A 20,720-nucleotide genomic window follows, 5' to 3' on the forward strand; every position below is an offset into this window, starting at 1 on the left:
TTGCATCATTTCCGGTATTGTTCTGTGCAATGGTTTTTGTTCTATTGACCAAAACCCCAAATAAGAGGGCCGAGGTACCCCAATGGAATCCGGAATATCTCCGGTAAAAGTGGACCATATTTGTCCCCCATCTGACAGTTCAAAATATAGACAAATCTGGATCTTTTGCAACCGGAAGCATCTAATTTGGTCAATTCTACCAAAAGTTATGAGATTTTTAAGAAAAAAAATAAGGGTCAAATGACTACCCGAGCGTTTGAGTGTTAATCGAAGGTGGCTGAGTAGTTTTATAGCTTTTCGCAACAAAAATTTTACCATTTTATTTTATTGAAATTGTTCAATTATTAGCTGTATTCCATGATTGATTCATCCATACAAATTTAGATGTTCCCGGTAAAAAATCATTTCGGATAATCGAACCGGGTTTTGTTCTGGGTCATTGAGCTTAACCCTCTAACGCCCATGGTTACTCCAGAGCACCACTAATTTTTGTCTTCAAAACTAAATTTCTCTGCAACCATGCATTTTTTCAACCTGATTCAACCTGCGTTAGTTTATATAGATTGTTAGCTTATAACCATTAAAATTTCATCCAATTTGGTCGATCCAATTACGAGTTATGGTGAAAAACGTAAAAAATATCGATTTTGCTCTGGGCGGGAAGGGGTTAAAAATGAGCCTAAAAGTGCTGTTTGAAACCTCAAATCTAAGATGGCGGCCAAAATGGCGGTGATGGAATATTAAGACAATCAATCACTCAAATTTCACTAAAATAAAGTAGCAGACCTCGAATTTTCTGTTAAAAAGGAGAAAAATACAAAAACGAAAAAAAACCATGATTGGATTATCCGGAGTTCTCAAGCAACATTTCTGGAGGTTTTTTTTGAAAAGGTCCTATAAACCAAAATTTCATTTTTTGCTTTTTGGATGTTTTTGAATACCCCTGACTCAAGGCGGTTCTAAAAACACCCAAAAAGCAAAAATTGAAAATTTGGTTTATTGGACCCTCTCAAAAAAAAAAAAAAAAAAAACTCCAGATATGGACACTCAAGGGTTAACTAAATTAGGCAGACGTTTTTGAATATAAATTGATATATTTTCTTTGAAAATAAATTTTAGTCGCATCATCTTTGATGAAACTCCACGAAAACTTATAAAAAAAGAACTTAGAACCTTCACGTAGGAATTTTCGCTTGTTCTACATTTTCATAGAAAATAGGAAATATCAGAAAAGCATGTTCGAAGATTGAAATGGTTCTTACTAGTTATTTTAAAAAACCCTGGATTTGTGATCAGGGACTCTAATTATCTCTTAGAATAATGTTTCGCAAAAATCCAGAAAAAGTTGAGAATCGGATCAATATTTTCAAAGATTTCTTCCATTCTCAACAAATTTGACTTCTGTATAAGAATTTATAAAGAAAATGGGTATTTTTGATATTTTGGAGGTGTAATTTTCAATGTTGATAAAATTTGTAAAATTTTCTGATCCTTTCGAAAAAAATATACTTTGAAAATTATGGAGTCAAGACCAACATTTCAAAAGGACGTTATATAGAATATTCAATGCTTCCTAGATGAAATCTTAGGACATTTTCTGAAATTTTTTGGGTAAGATTTCCATTTGTAAAAAAAAATTGTCAAATATTTTGGAGTTTGTTCCCTTAGGAATAGGATTTTTTTGGGAAATATTTTTTTTGTTAGAAAAATTATAGATCGTTTAATTAAAATAATTTTGTTTGTTTAAAAAGGTAATTTTCGAGCAACATTTGAAAAGAGCGCATCAACATTTTGACAGCTGAAACTGTTTTGACAACACGGGAGGCCTGCTATTGTTTACACTTCGAGTTTTGTCACAAAGTTACCTTAAAGTTATGAATTAGCCTATCACTCTGTCAAAGTGCTTATCCGACCATTTCGAATATTGCTCCAGATTTAAACATTGTTATTTTTTCTTTCTTTAACCCCGAAAATGGTTATAACTTTTATTTTTCAAAAGTTCTTATTGATTGCAAATTGGATTTTATATTTTTTTTCATTTTTCCGATTCAGATTTTCCGGTATTTTTGGTAACCTTTTCTGTTAGTAGTAATTTGGGAAAACGTAGAGAATGTTCAACTGTGGTAAAGAATCGGTTGTAAATCGTTTATTCCTACTACCTTTTTGTATAAAAAATGTTCAAAAAATGTATAAATTTCGGCTCGGTCGCTACGACAATCGTCGCACTGTTTTTGCTACTTTTCCTCTATTTTATACAATAGTCAATTCTTTGCTGTCGAATGATCGCATCCTGCTTAAGGCATCGCTCCTTAAGGGCCGCCAACTCCTTCTGCAGATTCCCAATGGTTGCATCTTTTTTGTCGATTGCTTGTTGAACCCTGTTGAGAAAAAAACTCATTTTTGAAGGTATCCAAATATGACAGCTGTCAGCCCACCCTACCTGCAGTAAATCCGCTCGATTTCTCTCTCCCGATCCTTCTGCATGCTCGCCAGATCCTTCTGCACCTCTTTCCGGGCTTCCTCCTTCATGATTTCCTTCTCGCGCAGCAAATCCTCGCACATCTTCTTCGAGTGGCTCAGCTGCAGCTCCAGCTGCTTGGCCGTCGATTTCATGTTCTGCACCGTCGCTTCCGTCTCCGCCAGCTTCACGCGGGCGTCCTGGTGCTTCTGCTTGAGCAGCGCTTCCGTCGCTTCCATCTCGCGCATCTCCACCTGATGTTTCTCCTTGAGACGACTGAAACGGAAGGGTTTCTTTAATGACATAACCGCAATTTGACAACTTCTAGCAACAAACCCCATTTTGGCATCAAAGTCCAGCTGGTACTTTTGAGTTTCCGCGTCGACCTTTGCTACGATTCGATCGATTTGCTGATCTCGTTCTTGACGCAGCTGCTGCCGCACCGTGTTTTCGCGTTCTTCCATCGCCAGCTTGGCCATCTCTTCATGCTTCTTTTTCCAGATCGAAAAGTCGGACTCCATCTGATTCTGCAGCTTGGCTAGCTCCTCCTAAAATTGTAACGTTTCATAAACATTTCTCATATTTTCCCTTTCTCCAACTCACCTTGTGCTTGTTCTCTCGATCTTTCAGCATCTGCACGTACTCCTTCCGTGCAAACTCCAGATTCTTCGTGCTGTCACCCTTCAGCTCCTGTAACTGCGTCTCAAAGTACTGATTCCGGTTCTTCAGCTCCTTCAAGTTGCGTTCCTTCTCGATCTCAAACTCGTTCAGCAGGTGGTGTCTTTGCTGCTCAAAAATCGTCCGCTCCTCACCGACTTGCTTGTCAAAGCGCTCCAGCAGTGCTTGCCGTTCCTTCTCGATGAATGCTTCCCGTTCCTTCAGCAAGCTTTGCCTGATGTCCGCTTCCTTTTGCTCGTACTGCAGCTTCAGCTCCGCCACGGCTCCCACCATTTCGTCTTTGTGCTGCCGCTTCAGCTCTGCGAGTTCCTTCTGATGCGTTGCAGTCATTTTGTTGATCTCCAGCTCTAGTCCCTTGACCGTCAGTTCCTTAATTTTCTTTGTATTTTCCCGAACCCACTTCTCCCGTCGAATCTTCTCCGCTGCCAGCGCGGTATCTTTCGACTTCTCCAGCTCCGTCTTCAGTCGATGCTCCCAGCTCTGGTTCTGCGACTCTATCCGTCGCGTCAGCTGCGTTACCTTGTCGCACAGTCCGGACTTGTCCTTGATCAGCTGGTCGATAAACTCCTGATGTCGCCCGATGATATCTTCGTAGTGCTTCTTCTGTTCTTTCATCTTGTTCGCAAACGCTGCCTTTTCCGCTCGTAGTGCTTTCATCTTGTCGGCTTTCAGGTTCGACAGATGATCCTTGGACAAGTGCATCGCGTTGTTCAGCTCGTTGGCTCGCAGGGACAACTTGATGACTCGCCTTGCTAGCTGGTGCATCGGAAGCTCCAACAGGTCGTTCATCCTGAAACGAAATCCACAGTTCAACAACTTTTTCTCGACTAACTCACCCCTCTCTCACTTGGGCACCGTCTCAATGTAGTCCGGCTCGGCGGCAAACTCCATCTCCGATCGGTCCGACTCGGAGGGAACGGCCGTCGACAGCTTGAACGTCTTCTCGCTCTTCATCTCGACCTGGTCGAGATAGGAGAAAAGATCCTTCACCTTGTCCTTGTCGCCCTGCTGCTGCTCATCGTGCTGAAACTGGCCCGAGCTGTCCGGCGAATCGCGCGCGTCCAAAATGTTGCTCAGCCGGTACTCGACCTCGTTCTTCAGGCTTTGGAAGTGTGCTGCAAGTGGAATTTACCGTAACCTCAATCAGTTTGGCGTTCGCTTGATACTTACCCGATTTCGGCTTAACGACCTCGCTCGCCAGCGATTCGTCATCGTAGTTGGTCTGTTCGCTTCCAGCGGTTTCCCTTCGCACCGCTTCGAATGTTCCGTAGTTGGACTCGTCGTCCGTTTTGTTCATGTCCGTAGGAGTCGGCAGTCGGCGGCTCTTGTCGATCCCCCCGAGCATCGTCGGATCGCTTTCGTACGGCTTCGGAAAGGTGTCCTCGTTGCAGGACATCCAGCTGACCACCTTCTCCATCTGGAATTCGGAGATGTTGCTCTCTTCGCGGCACAGCTGTCCCGCAAACTTGCTGCTTGATGCATTGTTCTTCTTGGAGTTTCTTAGAATTGACTTGTGCGCATCTGCCGATTTGGGCTTCTCCAGCGCTTTACCGTTCTTTTTTGACATTAGGATGTTGTTCTTTTGGCTTGACTTGTTCGATTTAAGTTCGTTAAAGTTCTGATCCTTCACTTTGAAGTAGTTTTTGATAACTTGACTTGCGTTGCTGTCCAGCTTGTTCTTGTCAAGCGAGCCACTCGCCTTGACGGCTGGCTTGGCCATCTGGAAGTTCTTCTCCGCGGGTGTTGGCTTTGATTCGTTGTTCAAGTTGAGCATCAGCACGTCTTCCTTTGAATCTCGCTTCGTCTTTTTGTCTCCTTGCGAGTTGACGATTTCGTTGATACATTCGTAGTATTCGTTGATGACATCCTTCTTCGAGCTACTTGCTCGTGGCTTCTCAACCTCGTTGTCAGTGTCGTCGGTAGCGCTTGTGCAACTCGCTGCAGCTATGTGGTAGGTCTCTTCAACGTACGTTTCCGTTACTTCGACCGTGGTGTACGTTTTTGGGTCGTATTTCTTACCATTTTCGGACTGTACCAACTTTAGTTCCATATCTCTGCGTCGATTGATGTCCTCAATCTCTTTTTTGTACTCTTCGATGATCTTGTTGGAGTCCGTTTCGTCGCTGAACAAGTCCGGCGTCGCATCAAATTTGACAAACTTTTCCGATTTGTCTTCTTTGGTTTCGTATCCGGAGCTTGTCAGTTCTTCCTCGAACTTTACCAGGTTGAACCGAGGTTTCGGTGGTTCTGCTGGCAATGGTTCCTGGAACTTTCGCGCGTCGTACACACCTTCCCCTCTGAGCAGTTCTTGCTTAGCCATCGTAAACTCGTTGTCTTCGTAGTCACTGTAGTCTATCTCGTACGGATCGTTCGAGCTGAACGACACTCTTCCAGGCAGATCAAGCTTCTTGTCTATCTTACCAACCTCAGTCGCATTTACCGTACTGGTCTTCCTTGGTGCTATCTTCCTCATGACACCTCTCGGCAACGGTGGCTTCTTCTCCACCTTCCCCACTACGTTCTTCATACCATCCCCACCGGACCAGATGTTCTCCAGTTCCGTTTCGTTGTTCGACTCTTGCGTATCCTCGTCCATGCTGCTGTCTTCCTCTGAACTACAATCAACAACTTTCTTCTTTGCCACCGTACTACGTTTCTTACTCTTCACCTTGGACATCTGCTTCGACTTGGTGGAAGTCACATTTGTCCGGGGCGCCGCCGTCAGTGTCTTCGAGCCCCAGTAGCGTGAAATAGGTTCCGCGAGCAGCGACTTGAGCAAACTGGACGAAGATGTGCTCCGCTTGGACAAATACCCGGACGTCGAGCTGCCACTTCCGGCACCGAGCGAAGATTTGCGCTGAATTTGACTGTCCGCGGACAAGGGTCGCCGTATCTGCGCGGAAAGCGGACGACTGCTGTTGAAGGCCGACCCTGGTCGGTGGTGCTGCTGCGGTCCTCCTACTCCTACGCCGGCCAGGTGCTGGTAGCTGCTGGTGGGGGTCGTTCGTTCGCGCGTTGCCAGGTTAATCTGTGTGGACAAACAAACCGAAGAGGGTTTTCCCAATTCAAAATCCCAGAACCAAGTTTCAAATCGAATTTTATCAACTAAACCACCAACCTGCGATCCGTACAGACTCAGTTCCATAGTGGCGAACTCGCAATCTCACACCTCCGCATGATTTAAGCCATTTTGCGGGCAATTTTCACTGAAAAATAGCAAATTAACGCAAAGAGCGCGGGCTTCGCCGATGTAAACAGCGCGCCATCGGGTCACCGAAACTTTTCTGTTTTAGCAAGCCAAACGTCGAGGCGTTTCCGTGGTATCGAAGGGTGCCATGACGATGGCGCATGGTTAAACACAAGTTCGGGAGGGGTCGGTCGCGTCAAGCACGTGGTCCGCGAGCAGGCCATGCTGAAGTGTGGTGGTTGCTAGGGGGTGCGCGAGTTGCGATTTGTAATGGAATTAAATGGAGGGTGAAACAGGTGGAAATGTTTTGTTTTGTTGTCACATTTTTTTGGTGGAAATGCAATTTTGGCAGTTTGTGTATAATTTGATGCAACGAATATTACGTAAACGGCTGTGACCTGGTTCTGGGTCGTTGATAGGATAAAATTCACCATTAGAAGTAATGCAAGAGTATTTTCATTGAAGATAAAAAAAAAAAATCAGAATACGTATCTTTTCTATTATTAAATAAAAATGTTTCGAATATTAAGTTAAAAGTACAAAAAAAAAAAACAAAAAAATACAAAAATACTAAAATAGACAAATGACAAAAATGCAAATATGGAGCCCAACATTTCAAAAGAGCACATTACTTTTGTAAACAATAGTGTATCCCTTCACTCAAATGACAGTTTAAATAAGGTGTGAAAGGGACACTCTCTTGGTTAAAAAAGTTATGTGCCCTTATGAAATGGCAAGCAGTTATAGTTTCACTTTCGGATAATAAATCAAAACACATTTTTTTCATAACTCATAAACTGACTAGCACTTTCTTTATTTGAAGTATCGTTTAAAATTAATCGAGAGTGTCTCCTGCTAACCCTACAGTTTATCTTAAACCTTTTTTTTCCTTGCTTCCACTCCAGTGCTGCACCACCACAATAGAAGTAATGTTCTATTGTTTTTTTTTGTTTCACCCAAACAAAACCAAAATCTCTCACCTTTCTCAGGAAAACGTAGTTTTTTGTTCGATAAATTTGTCAAATATTTAATTTCAATCTGCTCGCTTAAAAATATATAAATACTTAGCTCAACCGTGCTCAACTCTAGTAACAATACACTCGGGCGCCTTAGACGTGGCCTACTTTGCTACTCTTCTAGCCTGAATTGGAGAACGAACTGCGTTGGACAATTTGGTAATTGTTTGTTGTGTTAGTGAGATTTGCTGAACTATTGTTTTTTTTTGTGTAATATTAAGTTATTTGTTTTAATTAATTTGCAATCTTTACTTGTTTGTAGTTGAACTTTATAAATATTTATTTGTTTTTTTTTTATCTCGAGGAAAAATTTGTATCTAAAGAGGTTTGAGTTGACTAAACGAACTAATTTGAAGCAGAAACATAAGTTTTATTTGTTTAGAAAATTGGGCAAGAGGTAGCGGAGCGCGATAATCAAACTTATCGAAACTAACTCGTATTCGGTTTAGCATTCTACTAAAAAACAGCTCTAAATCATTGTTTCAGTGCAGTCGATGTATTTATTTTTATTATTATTTTTTGTTCGAGCAAATTGTTTGAGTTTGTGTTTAAAACGTTCAAAACACTTGCAAAGAAAAAAAAGAGGAAGGTTTGCTCATTTTCATCTTATCGTTTTTTTGGATGGATTCAATCCTTGAAATTTACTATTCTTGTTTTGTTTGGATCAGAAGAAAAAAATAATCAAAATCATAAACTAATTATTCCGTCTTTTTGACGGATTTGACTGCTGCCGGGTCGGTCCCTTTGGGAATGGGAAAGATCGCCAGCAGCACCGGCTTAAGCAGCACATTTCCGAGCAGAAACAGGAAGAAGCCGGAGAAGCAGACCACCTTGTAGATGTGCCACCACTTGGAGTAGCTGAGGAACACGAACGGAACCAGACACCAGCCGGCGAACGCGATCGTGTAGAACTTGAGCAGCACAAAGACGGCCACCTTGACCAGCGGTTGCGCCATCAGGGCCTGGAAGCGTTCGCTCTTGGCGAAGATGGGTTCGACCTGAAATGCAAAAGGAAAACTTCGTTACGAAAGGAACTCAACAAATCTACCAACCCTCTCCCCACTCACCTCCTTCTCCATCCGGATCACCATAAACTCCATGAAGAACGTCATGTAGTAGCCGCTGTGGAACCCGTGCCAAACGGCCAGGAAGAGCAGCGCCCCAAAGTGGCTCAGCATGCGGTTGTTCAGGAACTTGAGCCGCTTGTACACGTACACGGCGACCCAGTGGTTCGTCTGCACGTTGAACGACTCGACGTAGTGGCCAAACTTGCTGGTGTTCTCGAACACGCCCACCTTGATGTTGGAGCAGCCGGACAGCTCGTCCGGGTCGTACTCGCGGTCACCGGGCTTGGCGTCGATGTAGGTGAGACCTGGGAAGAGATTTTTTTTTAGATTTTAGTGCATTTTGTAAGTTATGTGAATTTCGAAAATTTTAAGAATTTTGTAAATTTTGTATATTTTGTAAATTTTGAAAGTTTAGTAAATTATTTTTTTTACAATTTTGACAACCAAAAAAAAAAATTGATAATTTTGACAACTTAAATAAATAGTTGACAATTTTGACAATGTTGACAATGGTGACAATGTTGACAATGTTGACAATGTTGACAATGTTGACAATGTTGACAATGTTGACAATGGTGACAACGTTGACAATTTTGTCAATTTTGTCAATTTTGACAATTTTGACAATTTTGACAATTTTGACAATTTTGACAATTTTGAAAATTTTGACAATTTTGACAATTTTGACAATTTTGACAATTTTGGCAATTTTGACAATTTTGACAATTTTGGCAATTTCGTCAATTTTGACAATTTTGACAATGTTGACAATTTTGATAATTTTGACAATTTTGACAATTTTGACAATTTTGACAATTTTGACAATTTTGACAATTTTGACAATATTGACAATTTTGATAATTGGGACGATTTTGACAATTTTGACAACCAAAAAAAAATAATGATAATTTTGTCAACTTAAATAAATAGTTGACAATTTTGACAATTTTAACAATATTGAAAATGTTGACAATTTTGATAATTTTGTCAATTTTGACAATTTCGACAATTTTGACAATTTTGACAATTTTGACAATTTTGACAATTTTGACAATTTTGACAATTTTGAAAATTTTGACAATTTTGAAAATTTTGACAATTTTGAAAATTTTGACAATTTTGAAAATTTTGACAATTTTGACAATTTTGACAATTTTGACAATTTTGGCAATTTTGACAATTTTGACAATTTTGGCAATTTCGTCAATTTTGTCAATTTTGACAATTTTGACAATGTTGACAATTTTGATAATTTTGACAATTTTGACAATTTTGACAATTTTGACAATTTTGACAATTTTGACAATTTTGACAATTTTGACAATATTGACAATTTTGATAATTGGGACGATTTTGACAATTTTGACAACCAAAAAAAAAAAATAATGATAATTTTGTCAACTTAAATAAATAGTTGACAATTTTGACAATTTTAACGATATTGAAAATGTTGACAATGATGACAATGTTGACAATTTTGTCAATTTTGACAATTTTGACAATTTTGACAATTTTGACAATTTTGACAATTTTGACAATTTTGACAATTTTGACAATTTTGAAAATTTTGACAATTTTGAAAATTTTGACAATTTTGATAATTTTGACAATTTTGACAATTTTGACAATTTTGACAATTTTGACAATTTTGGCAATTTTGACAATTTTGACAATTTTGACAATTTTGATAATTTTGGCAATTTCGTCAATTTTGTCAATTTTGACAATTTTGACAATGTTGACAATTTTGATAATTTTGACAATTTTGACAATTTTGACAATATTGACAATTTTGATAATTGGGACGATTTTGACAATTGGGACGATTTTGACAATTTTGACAACCAAAAAAAAGAAATAATGATAATTTTGTCAACTTAAATAAATAGTTGACAATTTTGACAATTTTAACAATATTGAAAATGTTGACAATGATGACAATGTTGACAATTTTGATAATTTTGTCAATTTTGACAATTTTGACAATTTTGACAATTTTGACAATTTTGACAATTTTGACAATTTCGTCAATTTTGACAATTTTGACAATGTTGACAATTTTGATAATTTTGACAATTTTGACAATTTTGACAATTTTGACAATTTTGACAATTTTGAAAATTTTGACAATTTTGACAATTTTGACAATTTTGACAATTTTGACAATTTTGGCAATTTTGACAATTTTGTCAATTTTGACAATTTTGGCAATTTCGTCAATTTTGACAATTTTGACAATGTTGACAATTTTGACAATTTTGACAATTTTGACAATTTTGACAAATTTTGACAATTTTGACAATTTTGACAATTTTTACAATTTTTACAATTTTTACAATTTTTACAATTTTTACAATTTTGACAGATTTTAGTGCATTTTGTAAGTTATGTGAATTTCGAAAATTTTAAGAATTTTGTAAATTTTGTATATTTTGTAAATTTTGAAAGTTTAGTAAATTATTTTTTTTACAATTTTGACAACCAAAAAAAAATTGATAATTTTGAAAACTTAAATAAATAGTTGACAATTTTGACAATGTTGACAATGGTGACAATGTCAACGTTGTCAATGTTGACAATGGTGACAACGTTGACAATTTTGACAATTTTGACAATTTTGACAATTTTGACAATTTTGACAATTTTGACAATTTTGACAATTTTGACAATTTTGACAATTTTGACAATTTTGACAATTTTGAAAATTTTGACAATTTTGACAATTTTGACAATTTTGACAATTTTGACAATTTTGGCAATTTTGACAATTTTGACAATTTTGACAATTTTGACAATTTTGACAATTTTGGCAATTTCGTCAATTTTGACAATTTTGACAATGTTGACAATTTTGATAATTTTGACAATTTTGACAATTTTGACAATTTTGACAATTTTGACAATTTTGACAATTTTGAAAATTTTGACAATTTTGACAATTTTGACAATTTTGACAATTTTGACAATTTTGACAATTTTGACAATTTTGGCAATTTTGACAATTTTGACAATTTTGACAATTTTGACAATTTTGGCAATTTCGTCAATTTTGACAATGTTGACAATTTTGATAATTTTGACAATTTTGACAATTTTGACAATTTTGACAATTTTGACAATTTTGACAATTTTGACAATTTTGACAATTTTGACAATATTGACAATTTTGATAATTGGGACGATTTTGACAATTTTGACAACCAAAAAAAAAATAATGATAATTTTGTCAACTTAAATAAATAGTTGACAATTTTGACAATTTTAACAATATTGAAAATGTTGACAATTTTGATAATTTTGTCAATTTTGACAATTTCGACAATTTTGACAATTTTGACAATTTTGACAATTTTGACAATTTTGACAATTTTGACAATTTTGACAATTTTGACAATTTTGAAAATTTTGACAATTTTGAAAATTTTGACAATTTTGAAAATTTTGACAATTTTGAAAATTTTGACAATTTTGAAAATTTTGACAATTTTGACAATTTTGACAATTTTGACAATTTTGACAATTTTGACAATTTTGGCAATTTTGACAATTTTGACAATTTTGACAAATTTGATAATTTTGACAATTTTGACAATTTTGGCAATTTCGTCAATTTTGTCAATTTTGACAATTTTGACAATGTTGACAATTTTGATAATTTTGACAATTTTGTCAATTTTGACAATTTTGACAATTTTGACAATTTTGACAATATTGACAATTTTGATAATTGGGACGATTTTGACAATTTTGACAACCAAAAAAAAAAAAATAATGATAATTTTGTCAACTTAAATAAATAGTTGACAATTTTGACAATTTTAACAATATTGAAAATGTTGACAATGTTGACAATTTTGATAATTTTGTCAATTTTGACAATTTTGACAATTTTGACAATTTTGACAATTTTGACAATTTTGACAATTTTGACAATTTTGAAAATTTTGACAATTTTGAAAATTTTGACAATTTTGAAAATTTTGACAATTTTGACAATTTTGACAATTTTGACAATTTTGACAATTTTGGCAATTTTGACAATTTTGACAATTTTGACAATTTTGACAATTTTGACAATTTTGGCAATTTCGTCAATTTTGTCAATTTTGACAATTTTGACAATGTTGACAATTTTGATAATTTTGACAATTTTGACAATTTTGACAATTTTGACAATATTGACAATTTTGATAATTGGGACGATTTTGACAATTTTGACAACCAAAAAAAAATAATGATAATTTTGTCAACTTAAATAAATAGTTGACAATTTTGACAATTTTAACAATATTGAAAATGTTGACAATGATGACAATGTTGACAATTTTGACAATTTTGACAATTTTGACAATTTTGACAATTTTGACAATTTTGACAATTTTGACAATATTGACAATTTTGATAATTGGGACGATTTTGACAATTTTGACAACCAAAAAAATAATGATAATTTTGTCAACTTAAATAAATAGTTGACAATTTTGACAATTTTAACAATATTGAAAATGTTGACAATGATGACAATGTTGACAATTTTGACAATTTTGACAATTTTGACAATTTTGACAATTTTGACAATTTTGACAATTTTGACAATTTTGACAATTTTGACAATTTTGACAATTTGACAATTTTGAAAATTTTGATAATTTTGACAATTTTGACAATTTTGACAATTTTGACAATTTTGACAAATTTTGACAATTTTGACAATTTTGACAATTTTGACAATTTTTACAATTTTTGCAATTTTTACAATTTTTACAATTTTTACAATTTTTACAATTTTGACAATTTTGACAATTTTGACAATTTTGACAATTTTGACAATTTTGACAATTTTGACAATATTGACCATTTTGAAAATTTTGACAATTTTGACAATTTTGACAATTTTGACAGATTTATCAATCTTGACAGTTTCGACAATTTTGCCAAATTTGACAATTTTGACAATTTTGACAATTTTGTCAATTTTGACAATTTTGACAATTTTTAATAATTTGGACAATTTTGACAATTTTGACATTTTTTACAATTTTGACAATGTTGACAATTTTGACAATTTTGACAATTTTGACAATTTTGAAAATTTTGACAATTTTGACAATTTTGACAATTTTGACAATTTTGACAATTTTGACAATTTTGACAATTTTGACAATTAATTTTGACAATTTTGACAATTTTGACAATTTTGACAATTTTGACAATTTTGACAATTTTGACAATTTTGACAATTTTGACAATTTTGACAATTTTGACAATTTTGAAAATTTTGACAATTTTGACAATTTTGACAATTTTGACAATTTTGACAATTTTGACAATTTTGACCATTTTGACAATTTTGACAATTTTGACAATTTTGACAATTTTGACAATTTTGACAATTTTGATAATTTTGACAATTTTGATAATTTTGACAATTTTGACAATTTTGACAATTTCGTTAATTTTGTCAATTTTGTCAATTTTGACAATATGAAATTTTTACAATTTTGACAATTTTAAATCTTTGGACAAAAGAAATCGATTAACAAAATTACAATGTAAAAAATAAAAGAGCAATCGTGGAGCTTAAACTGCTCAATCTGCTATACAAAAAGTGTCTGCAAGTCGCTTTCAATTCATTTGTAAATCCAATTTCAAACAAATCGCAATAAACGCTCCATCACGTGTAAACCGTCTTAAAACAAACGCCACTTATCAGCCTGTAAATTGCGCACTCGAAACAAAATCGCTTCAATTCAATTACGCTGCTATCGCGTCGTAGTAAAACCGTCGTAGTAAATACCTCCGCCAACTCCTCAAAATCACCACCCTCAATGACCGCTCGCGATTCACTCAAGTATGACTTACCAAACAGCACCGCGGCTCCCTCGGCCAGCAGCCAAATCGAGATGTACTTGTAGAGTGTGCAGCGGCCCCAAAAGCCCATGTAGACGTGCTTCATGAAGAACGATTCCTGCTCGAAATCCTCGGACAGAAGGTACGAATCGGACACGAACTGGGAACCGACCTGGTTGACCACCAGGTAGAAGGCGCCCTGGAGGAACTTTTTAGCGGAGTAGGCCGGTGCCCCGCGGGTGTGTTCCTCGTACTGGCCACTGACGAACCGCTGGTAGCGCAGGAAGGAGAACTGTGGACCCACGAGGACCGACGCTGGGAAGTACGTGAAGGCTATCAACTCGAGCAGGGTCGGAACGGTGATGCAGGAGGCGTCCTTTTTGCCCGCCTTCTCCTTCTGGTGACTGTCGGAGAGGTCAAAGGCGAGCCCGATCAGGCGCAGAACCAGTACGCAGTGGGGCATGGTCCACTTGATGTCGTACGTTTCCGAAGTGGTAAAGTAATAGCCTACGGAGAAGCAAGAAATGTAGGTCAGTTTGGCACAGATAAGAACGTCACGACGAAACCCACCAACGAGCAGATAACCCATGTGGTAGCTGAAGCTCAACGGGACGAGCAGGCTGCTGGTGGCGAAGACCACGTTGAGCAGATACGTTACGGCCACGGCCAGGGCGCTGTGGTACAGGTCGGTGCCATAGTTGAACACGACGATGGCGATTCCGGTGGCGGCAATCAGCAGGTTTTTGACCAGGGCCGATGTTTTGAGCGTCCGGTAGAAGGCTCCCAGCGGGTAGGCTGAGGGGAAAAAGAGAGAAGAATAAAAAAAAGTTCAGTTTGTGGGCGTTTGGTAGGAAATTGTATATTGTATTGCTGCACCGGCAGACCGTGGCTAAAAATACTGGAATACAAAATCAATAGCACTCAGGTCTGGGCTGTCATCGCGGTTTGAAGGCCTTCGATTAGAATTGTGCGAAGGCGATTTTGGATTTTAGAAATAACATTCGTTGCATTGGTTTTGTACAATGAATACATATAATCCATTCATTTTAATTATAATTGATTTAATGAAATGGAATGCATCATACCTAAATTTCCAGATTTTTTAAACAGAGGATCTTTAAAAAAACATTTGCTAATACAGTCGACTCTCTGGCTGTCTAACGTCATGATTCGAAATCCGGACACTTAGTAGCATATCATTTTTGTTATAGCTGACAAAAAATCATGTATTAAGTTGGAAATTAAGAAATATCATCAGGATGTAGTATTAACAGTCAGTTTTAAAAGAATTCGTGCAAAATATGTCTTTTCTTGCAATTTTTCATCAGAATTTGAAAATTAAAATGACTTGTTGTGCTTCGAATCCCGGACACCTATAAAAGCTGATTCGAATCCCGGACACTCGTTTTTGCTAATGAATTGCACAAATTTGTACTGAAATGTTAATGAATAGCATTCTTTAGGTCTCAAATAATCTGTTAACATCAAAACAATCGATATTTAAGCATAAGCATAGGTGCCCACCCGCAGTTGCTACTCCGTTATTGACCAGGACCTCCAGAAGTTACATCCACGAGCCGTGGAAGATAAGTGGGAGCTATCTTTCCTCGCTTCGCAACTTCTCAAAAATGACTTGTTGTGCTTCGAATCCCGGACACCTATAAAAGCTGATTCGAATCCCGGACACTCGTTTTTGCTAATGAATTGCACAAATTTGTACTGAAATGTTAATGAATAGCATTCTTTAGGTCTCAAATAATCTGTTAACATCAAAACAATCGATATTTAAGCATAAGCATAGGTGCCCACCCGCAGTTGCTACTCCGTTATTGACCAGGACCTCCAGAAGTTACATCCACGAGCCGTGGAAGATAAGTGGGAGCTATCTTTCCTCGCTTCGCAACTTCTCAAAGGCCCCTATCATGCTGATCAATACCGGCGCCGGCCACGACCAGTGGTAGAGTCACGGGGAAGTGGATGCATCAAAACAATCGATATTTTATATAAAAAATTACTTGAATTTAATGAAATCAAAACCATAAATTTCTGCTTTGCCTTCCCGGTGCTTCGGACGCCTATGAAATATTTCACGTGAAATGTTTCGCATTTTTGGTAATTTTATAATTTTATTTTATTTAATTGTTTTGACATTAACTACAGCGTTCAAACAAACTTAAAATGAAAGTTGATGTTAGAATTCATCAAATAACCCATTTTTGACATTTATAATTCGAACTTATATCCAAATAATTGATAAAACAAGATGAGGTGTCCGGGTTTCGAAGCGTCCGGGAATTCGAATCATGACGTTATCTTCTCGTTATCAATAGAGGAGAAAAGCAACTCGCGACAAAATTTTGAGGCTAGGAATTTTGACAGGTATGATTTTCATAAAGTATTCGCCTCCTTTTCTCTCCCACAGAAAACCGGGGAACGAGGAAGCTGTCAAACTAGGCCAAAATGTTAAAGTCACTCACAAAATGAACTTTGAGTGATTTGAGTTCATTTCTGACGTCACGATTTTCTCCTCTATATTTCTGCTGCTGTCAAATAATTTTCAGTCCCTTCAAGTAGCATGCTTTGATTTTATGGTTTTTTATTTGATATACACTCTTCACGTACGACGGTCCCTTCAATATCGACAACGAGAGAGTCCACAATATCATTATTTACTAAAATTTTGCCCTTCTTTTTGATAATCACAATTATTCGTATCTTATTAGAGAGAAGGGTAAGGCCCAATAAGAGTCTCTTGAAAATTATCCCTATCATCAAATCTTCCAATTTTATAAAATGTAAGATTGAATCCCCCTATGAATTGAATTATTCTCATAGAAAATCAAACCGATATGAACACTGTGCTAATTCAAACCAAAATACTTTGTAAATTTTAAATCAATTTAATAAATTTTAATTCGAAAAATGAACAGTGAATTTGTTTTGTTGCGTATTAGAGCTACCCAATTATAAGATTTTTTCTTAGTTCTCCCACCTATAAAAACATATATTTCGTTATGGACAAAAAGAAAACGAACATTTTTTTAAATTTTGAATATTTTATAAAAGTACAGACCACATTCTATGGCCAAAACAATATCCTTGATAAAATTGGACAACATTTAAAATTTTGGGATTTTTAGCTAAACCTACATGAAAAATAAAAACAAATTGGGTTATGGAAACAGTTTCAATTTAAACACCACTCTAAAGGCCAAAATAATGTCTACGATAAAAATAGTCAAATAGCTAATTTTCCTGTAAGTTCCAGTTTCCATATTTACCAAAATGAAAATAGTGACAAATTAGGTAATGGAAAAATGGTAATTATTTTCCCATAATTCGAGTGAAATCCACAATATAAAAAATATAATAAATTGAGTTATAGAAACAGTTTAAGCTTAAAAAAAACTTCCAAGGTCAAATTAATGTCCCTGAAAAATTGGTAATTTTACCAAAATTTAAAAATAATAACAAATTATATTAAGAAAAATCGTCATAACTTTTCCAAAATTATAGTAAATTCCGAATATAAAAAAAAAATATAACGAATTTGGTTATTCCATTTGATTTTTTTTAAAGTATTTTGAGCAACATTTGAAAAGAACGCATAAGCCAAAATCATAGAAAATTAAAGAAAATTTGAAAAGGGCGCATAATAATTTTGACAGTTGAAACTATTTCAAAAATTTACAGGCATTAAGTAATTATTTTACACAACCTAGGGTTCTTGATGGCAGGACTAACTATTGTTTTACACATCTAACTATTGTTTTACACTTCGATTTTTGTGAAAAAGGTTGTCAAGATCCTGAGAATTAGCTGTCAAAATGCTTATGCGCATTTTTCAAATGTTTGTCCAACTGTTATTGCTTTAATTTCTATTTAAAAATTGTTAAAAAAAATTTCTTTAAAATTTAGAGTTGTGTTGAAAGCAAGGCCAAAATTTATCGCTAAAAAAATAATTCTGGAAAAATGCCAACAAAGTACAGTCCAGGCTCAATTATCCGAAGGACTCGGAAAAATGCCACTTCGGGTAATCGAAACTTCGGATAATCGAATCTAGACTGTATAAAGCAAGTCAACCTCATTCAATTTTTTTTTCTAAAAACTTGAAATTCTTCTTCATTGCTCGAAAAATTGTAAAAATAGCGGTAGAGGTTCTAGAGGGTTAAAAGATTATTTTTGCTGACTTTGTATTTTTTTCCCTGTGTCACTCTTAGTCCAAAGGTGTTACTACAAATCGCCCCAATAAGTAAACCCCCAGTCCTGAGTTCAAGCAGTTCCTGCTTGCCGTGAATATACAACACATAAATTAGCAGCCCAAAGCAGCAGGCCTGGCTAATACGTTTTCTGCCTCCGTCTGTTTCGCCTCTTCTTCCGTGCCTTCGTTGCACAACGTGACTCCACGACGTAATCGAAGCAGTCGTCGTCGTCACAGCCGCGCGCGCGGTAAGCCACAGTCAGACAACTTTAGCTCATTACTTGACGTTTGCCTTGATTGCATCTTTAATCGAAACAGTAGGCGCTGATCCCTTTGTCAGTCGTAACCGTAACTCACCTGCCAGCACCGAAAGGATGAGTCGAATGGCAGGCTGTGAAGCGCCCGACAGGCTCGACAGCGCTTCGACCGGATTCAGCATCCTGCTCGGTCTACTGCGATGATGGCCTCGAACTCCGCTGCAGTTGCACCAGAAGGCGACGGCGACCTCTAAAATAAAACTGTACTCTTTATATGTGACAGACGGTGCACTGTGGGAAGTATTGCACACAACACACTCTTCACAACACACAGTGTGTACAAGTAGGCCGAGAACTCTTCTTTCTTCTCTGAGATGACGACGAAGGGGGAATTCTGCTCTTCACAGCCTATTGCGACGTCCTCTTCTGTTCTGTACTTGCTCTGATTCTGCGGTGCTTGCTTCGATTGCAGAAGAGTTTGTTGTTTTTTTTTTCAATGCTGCTTCTGCTGCAGCAAATTCATAGTGTAGGCCTACTGAGTCCGAACAGCGAAAAAACAAAATATCACACCATTTATTCGCGGCACTTATATAATGTTAGTAGAGAGAGTTGTTTGCTGTTATCGTCGGGAAAACCTCTGCACAAATGCAGTTCTGAGCCTAAATTTATCACACTTTTTTCATCCTTCTCTATAGGTTAAAGCCGAGGCACGTGAATTCGATAAAACAAAAATACATCGATTTATTCACAGACAATCGAAAGGTTAAACCACTCAAAGCTTAAAGATCACAGACTCGAAATTGACCACTTTTTGTAAATTTTCGTCCAACTAGATGCGAACTACTTTCATTTTCCTCTCAAGCCGAACTTTTCACGACGATTACGCGTCGATCAAAAGTTATGCTCACTCAAATTTGACACAACTGTGTGTTTGTATGTGTGACTGTGTGTAAGTGTGCACACCTCTCCTCCCCTATCCAAAACGTCATTCATCCACGCACTTTTATGCAATCCACGAACCTTCTTTTTCTCTTTTCACCTTAATTGAATAAAAGTGCACCTGGACCGGAAGCGATTTGTATGAAGTATTTGTAAGGAAGAAAACTATTAGAAGAAAACACGGTCCGCGGAACGGATCGAAGACCGCCCCGTTCGTTGGGTTGAAGCGTAATCGGTGGACTGCACGGCACGACTGTCAAAGCAAGAGCAGCATAACATTCAAGAGGGTCGGGCGGTCGTAGTAAGCGCCGCATGGTGTTGTGTTTGTGACAGAGGGGTTGCTACGACATGGGGTGGGTTAAGGGAAAAGAGAAGGTTTTCTGAAAGAGTGTGTGTGAGAGGGTTGATATGCTGTGACTTTTATGGCAAGAAGTGGATGTTTGAATTTGAACATCTCTAATGAATTAATTTTGAACTAAAAAAAAAAAACATTTGTGGAATTTGTCAAAATATTTGTAAAACGTTAGAAAATGTAGGATCAATTTTTTTCAGTAGGGGCAATAATTCACGTGGCCTCAAAATGTTGAATTTTTCAGCGTCCCTACTACGAGGCTTTTTCTCCATACAAAATTTAAACTTTTTGTATGGAGCGTGGTTTTTCTTTTTTTTTAAACTTAAAATACCAAACGCGTGGACACTCGATTTTTGTAGAATCAACCTAAAAATCTCAAAATGTATTACATTTTTCAGATAACAATTCTCGGGAAAGTTAATTAGAAAAAAAACAGCATATTACATCACAAAAACATAGTTAAACTTAATCCCAAGATTTTCAAAAAGCTGAAAATTGATGACAAGAATTTTTATTTCTTTTTGAAACATTTATTGAATGATAAATTATGTATGCAAAATAGACTATTTTATAAAATATTCTAAACGTATTTTAAGAACGCTTGAATTTTGTTTTTCGGTTAATTTTATTATTACCGCGAACAGAACTGATAAAAATGTATTATTATTACCTGGAAAGTTATCTGTTGTGTTTTTTCAGCCTGACATTTAGAATA

The 20,720-nt window shown here is 36.4% G+C and overlaps 3 protein-coding genes across 4 annotated transcripts in view; 1 reads left to right on the forward strand and 2 right to left on the reverse strand.

The window, feature by feature from the left end:
- The window catches only part of LOC6037243 (probable cyclin-dependent serine/threonine-protein kinase DDB_G0292550), a 173,437-nt gene that overhangs the window by 14,487 nt on the left and 138,230 nt on the right, over positions 1-20,720 (forward strand). The gene's annotated exons all lie outside the window — the stretch shown is intronic.
- Positions 2,120-6,400, reverse strand: LOC6037238 (centrosomal protein of 131 kDa). Its single transcript, XM_038258232.1, has 7 exons — positions 6,255-6,400; positions 4,307-6,164; positions 3,984-4,251; positions 3,062-3,926; positions 2,795-3,006; positions 2,441-2,734; positions 2,120-2,378 (listed from the first exon to the last, which is right to left on the reverse strand). Exons 1-7 carry the CDS (start codon positions 6,279-6,281, stop codon positions 2,246-2,248), a joined length of 3,657 nt encoding a protein of 1,218 aa, XP_038114160.1. The 5' UTR covers positions 6,282-6,400; the 3' UTR covers positions 2,120-2,245.
- On the reverse strand, positions 7,101-19,924 carry LOC6037239 (lysophospholipid acyltransferase 5). Of its 2 annotated transcripts, none has more exons than XM_038258242.1 (6): positions 19,735-19,924; positions 18,815-18,964; positions 14,827-15,051; positions 14,269-14,763; positions 8,407-8,711; positions 7,101-8,337 (listed from the first exon to the last, which is right to left on the reverse strand). In XM_038258242.1, exons 2-6 carry the CDS (start codon positions 18,894-18,896, stop codon positions 8,038-8,040), a joined length of 1,407 nt encoding a protein of 468 aa, XP_038114170.1. In that variant the 5' UTR covers positions 18,897-18,964; positions 19,735-19,924; the 3' UTR covers positions 7,101-8,037. The 2 variants fall into 2 exon arrangements, with proteins under 2 accessions (XP_038114170.1, XP_038114171.1); XM_038258243.1 differs by having other exon boundaries at positions 19,716-19,924.

This window comes from Culex quinquefasciatus, chromosome 2 (genome assembly GCF_015732765.1).
Source record: "Culex quinquefasciatus strain JHB chromosome 2, VPISU_Cqui_1.0_pri_paternal, whole genome shotgun sequence".
Classification (NCBI taxonomy): Eukaryota; Metazoa; Arthropoda; class Insecta; order Diptera; family Culicidae; genus Culex; species Culex quinquefasciatus.

Coding starts and splice junctions, on each gene's coding strand:
- LOC6037238 (XM_038258232.1), bottom strand. CDS start 6,281: ATGGAACTGAGTCTGTACGGATCGCAG. Junction 4,252..4,306: donor GGTCGTTAAGCCGAAATCGG/GTAAGTATCAAG, acceptor TTCCACTTGCAG/CACACTTCCAAAGCCTGAAG. Junction 3,927..3,983: donor TACATTGAGACGGTGCCCAA/GTGAGAGAGGGG, acceptor ATTTCGTTTCAG/GATGAACGACCTGTTGGAGC.
- LOC6037239 (XM_038258242.1), bottom strand. CDS start 18,896: ATGCTGAATCCGGTCGAAGCGCTGTCGAGCCTGTCGGGCGCTTCACAG. Junction 14,764..14,826: donor CATGGGTTATCTGCTCGTTG/GTGGGTTTCGTC, acceptor GCTTCTCCGTAG/GCTATTACTTTACCACTTCG. Junction 8,338..8,406: donor TGATCCGGATGGAGAAGGAG/GTGAGTGGGGAG, acceptor TTTGCATTTCAG/GTCGAACCCATCTTCGCCAA.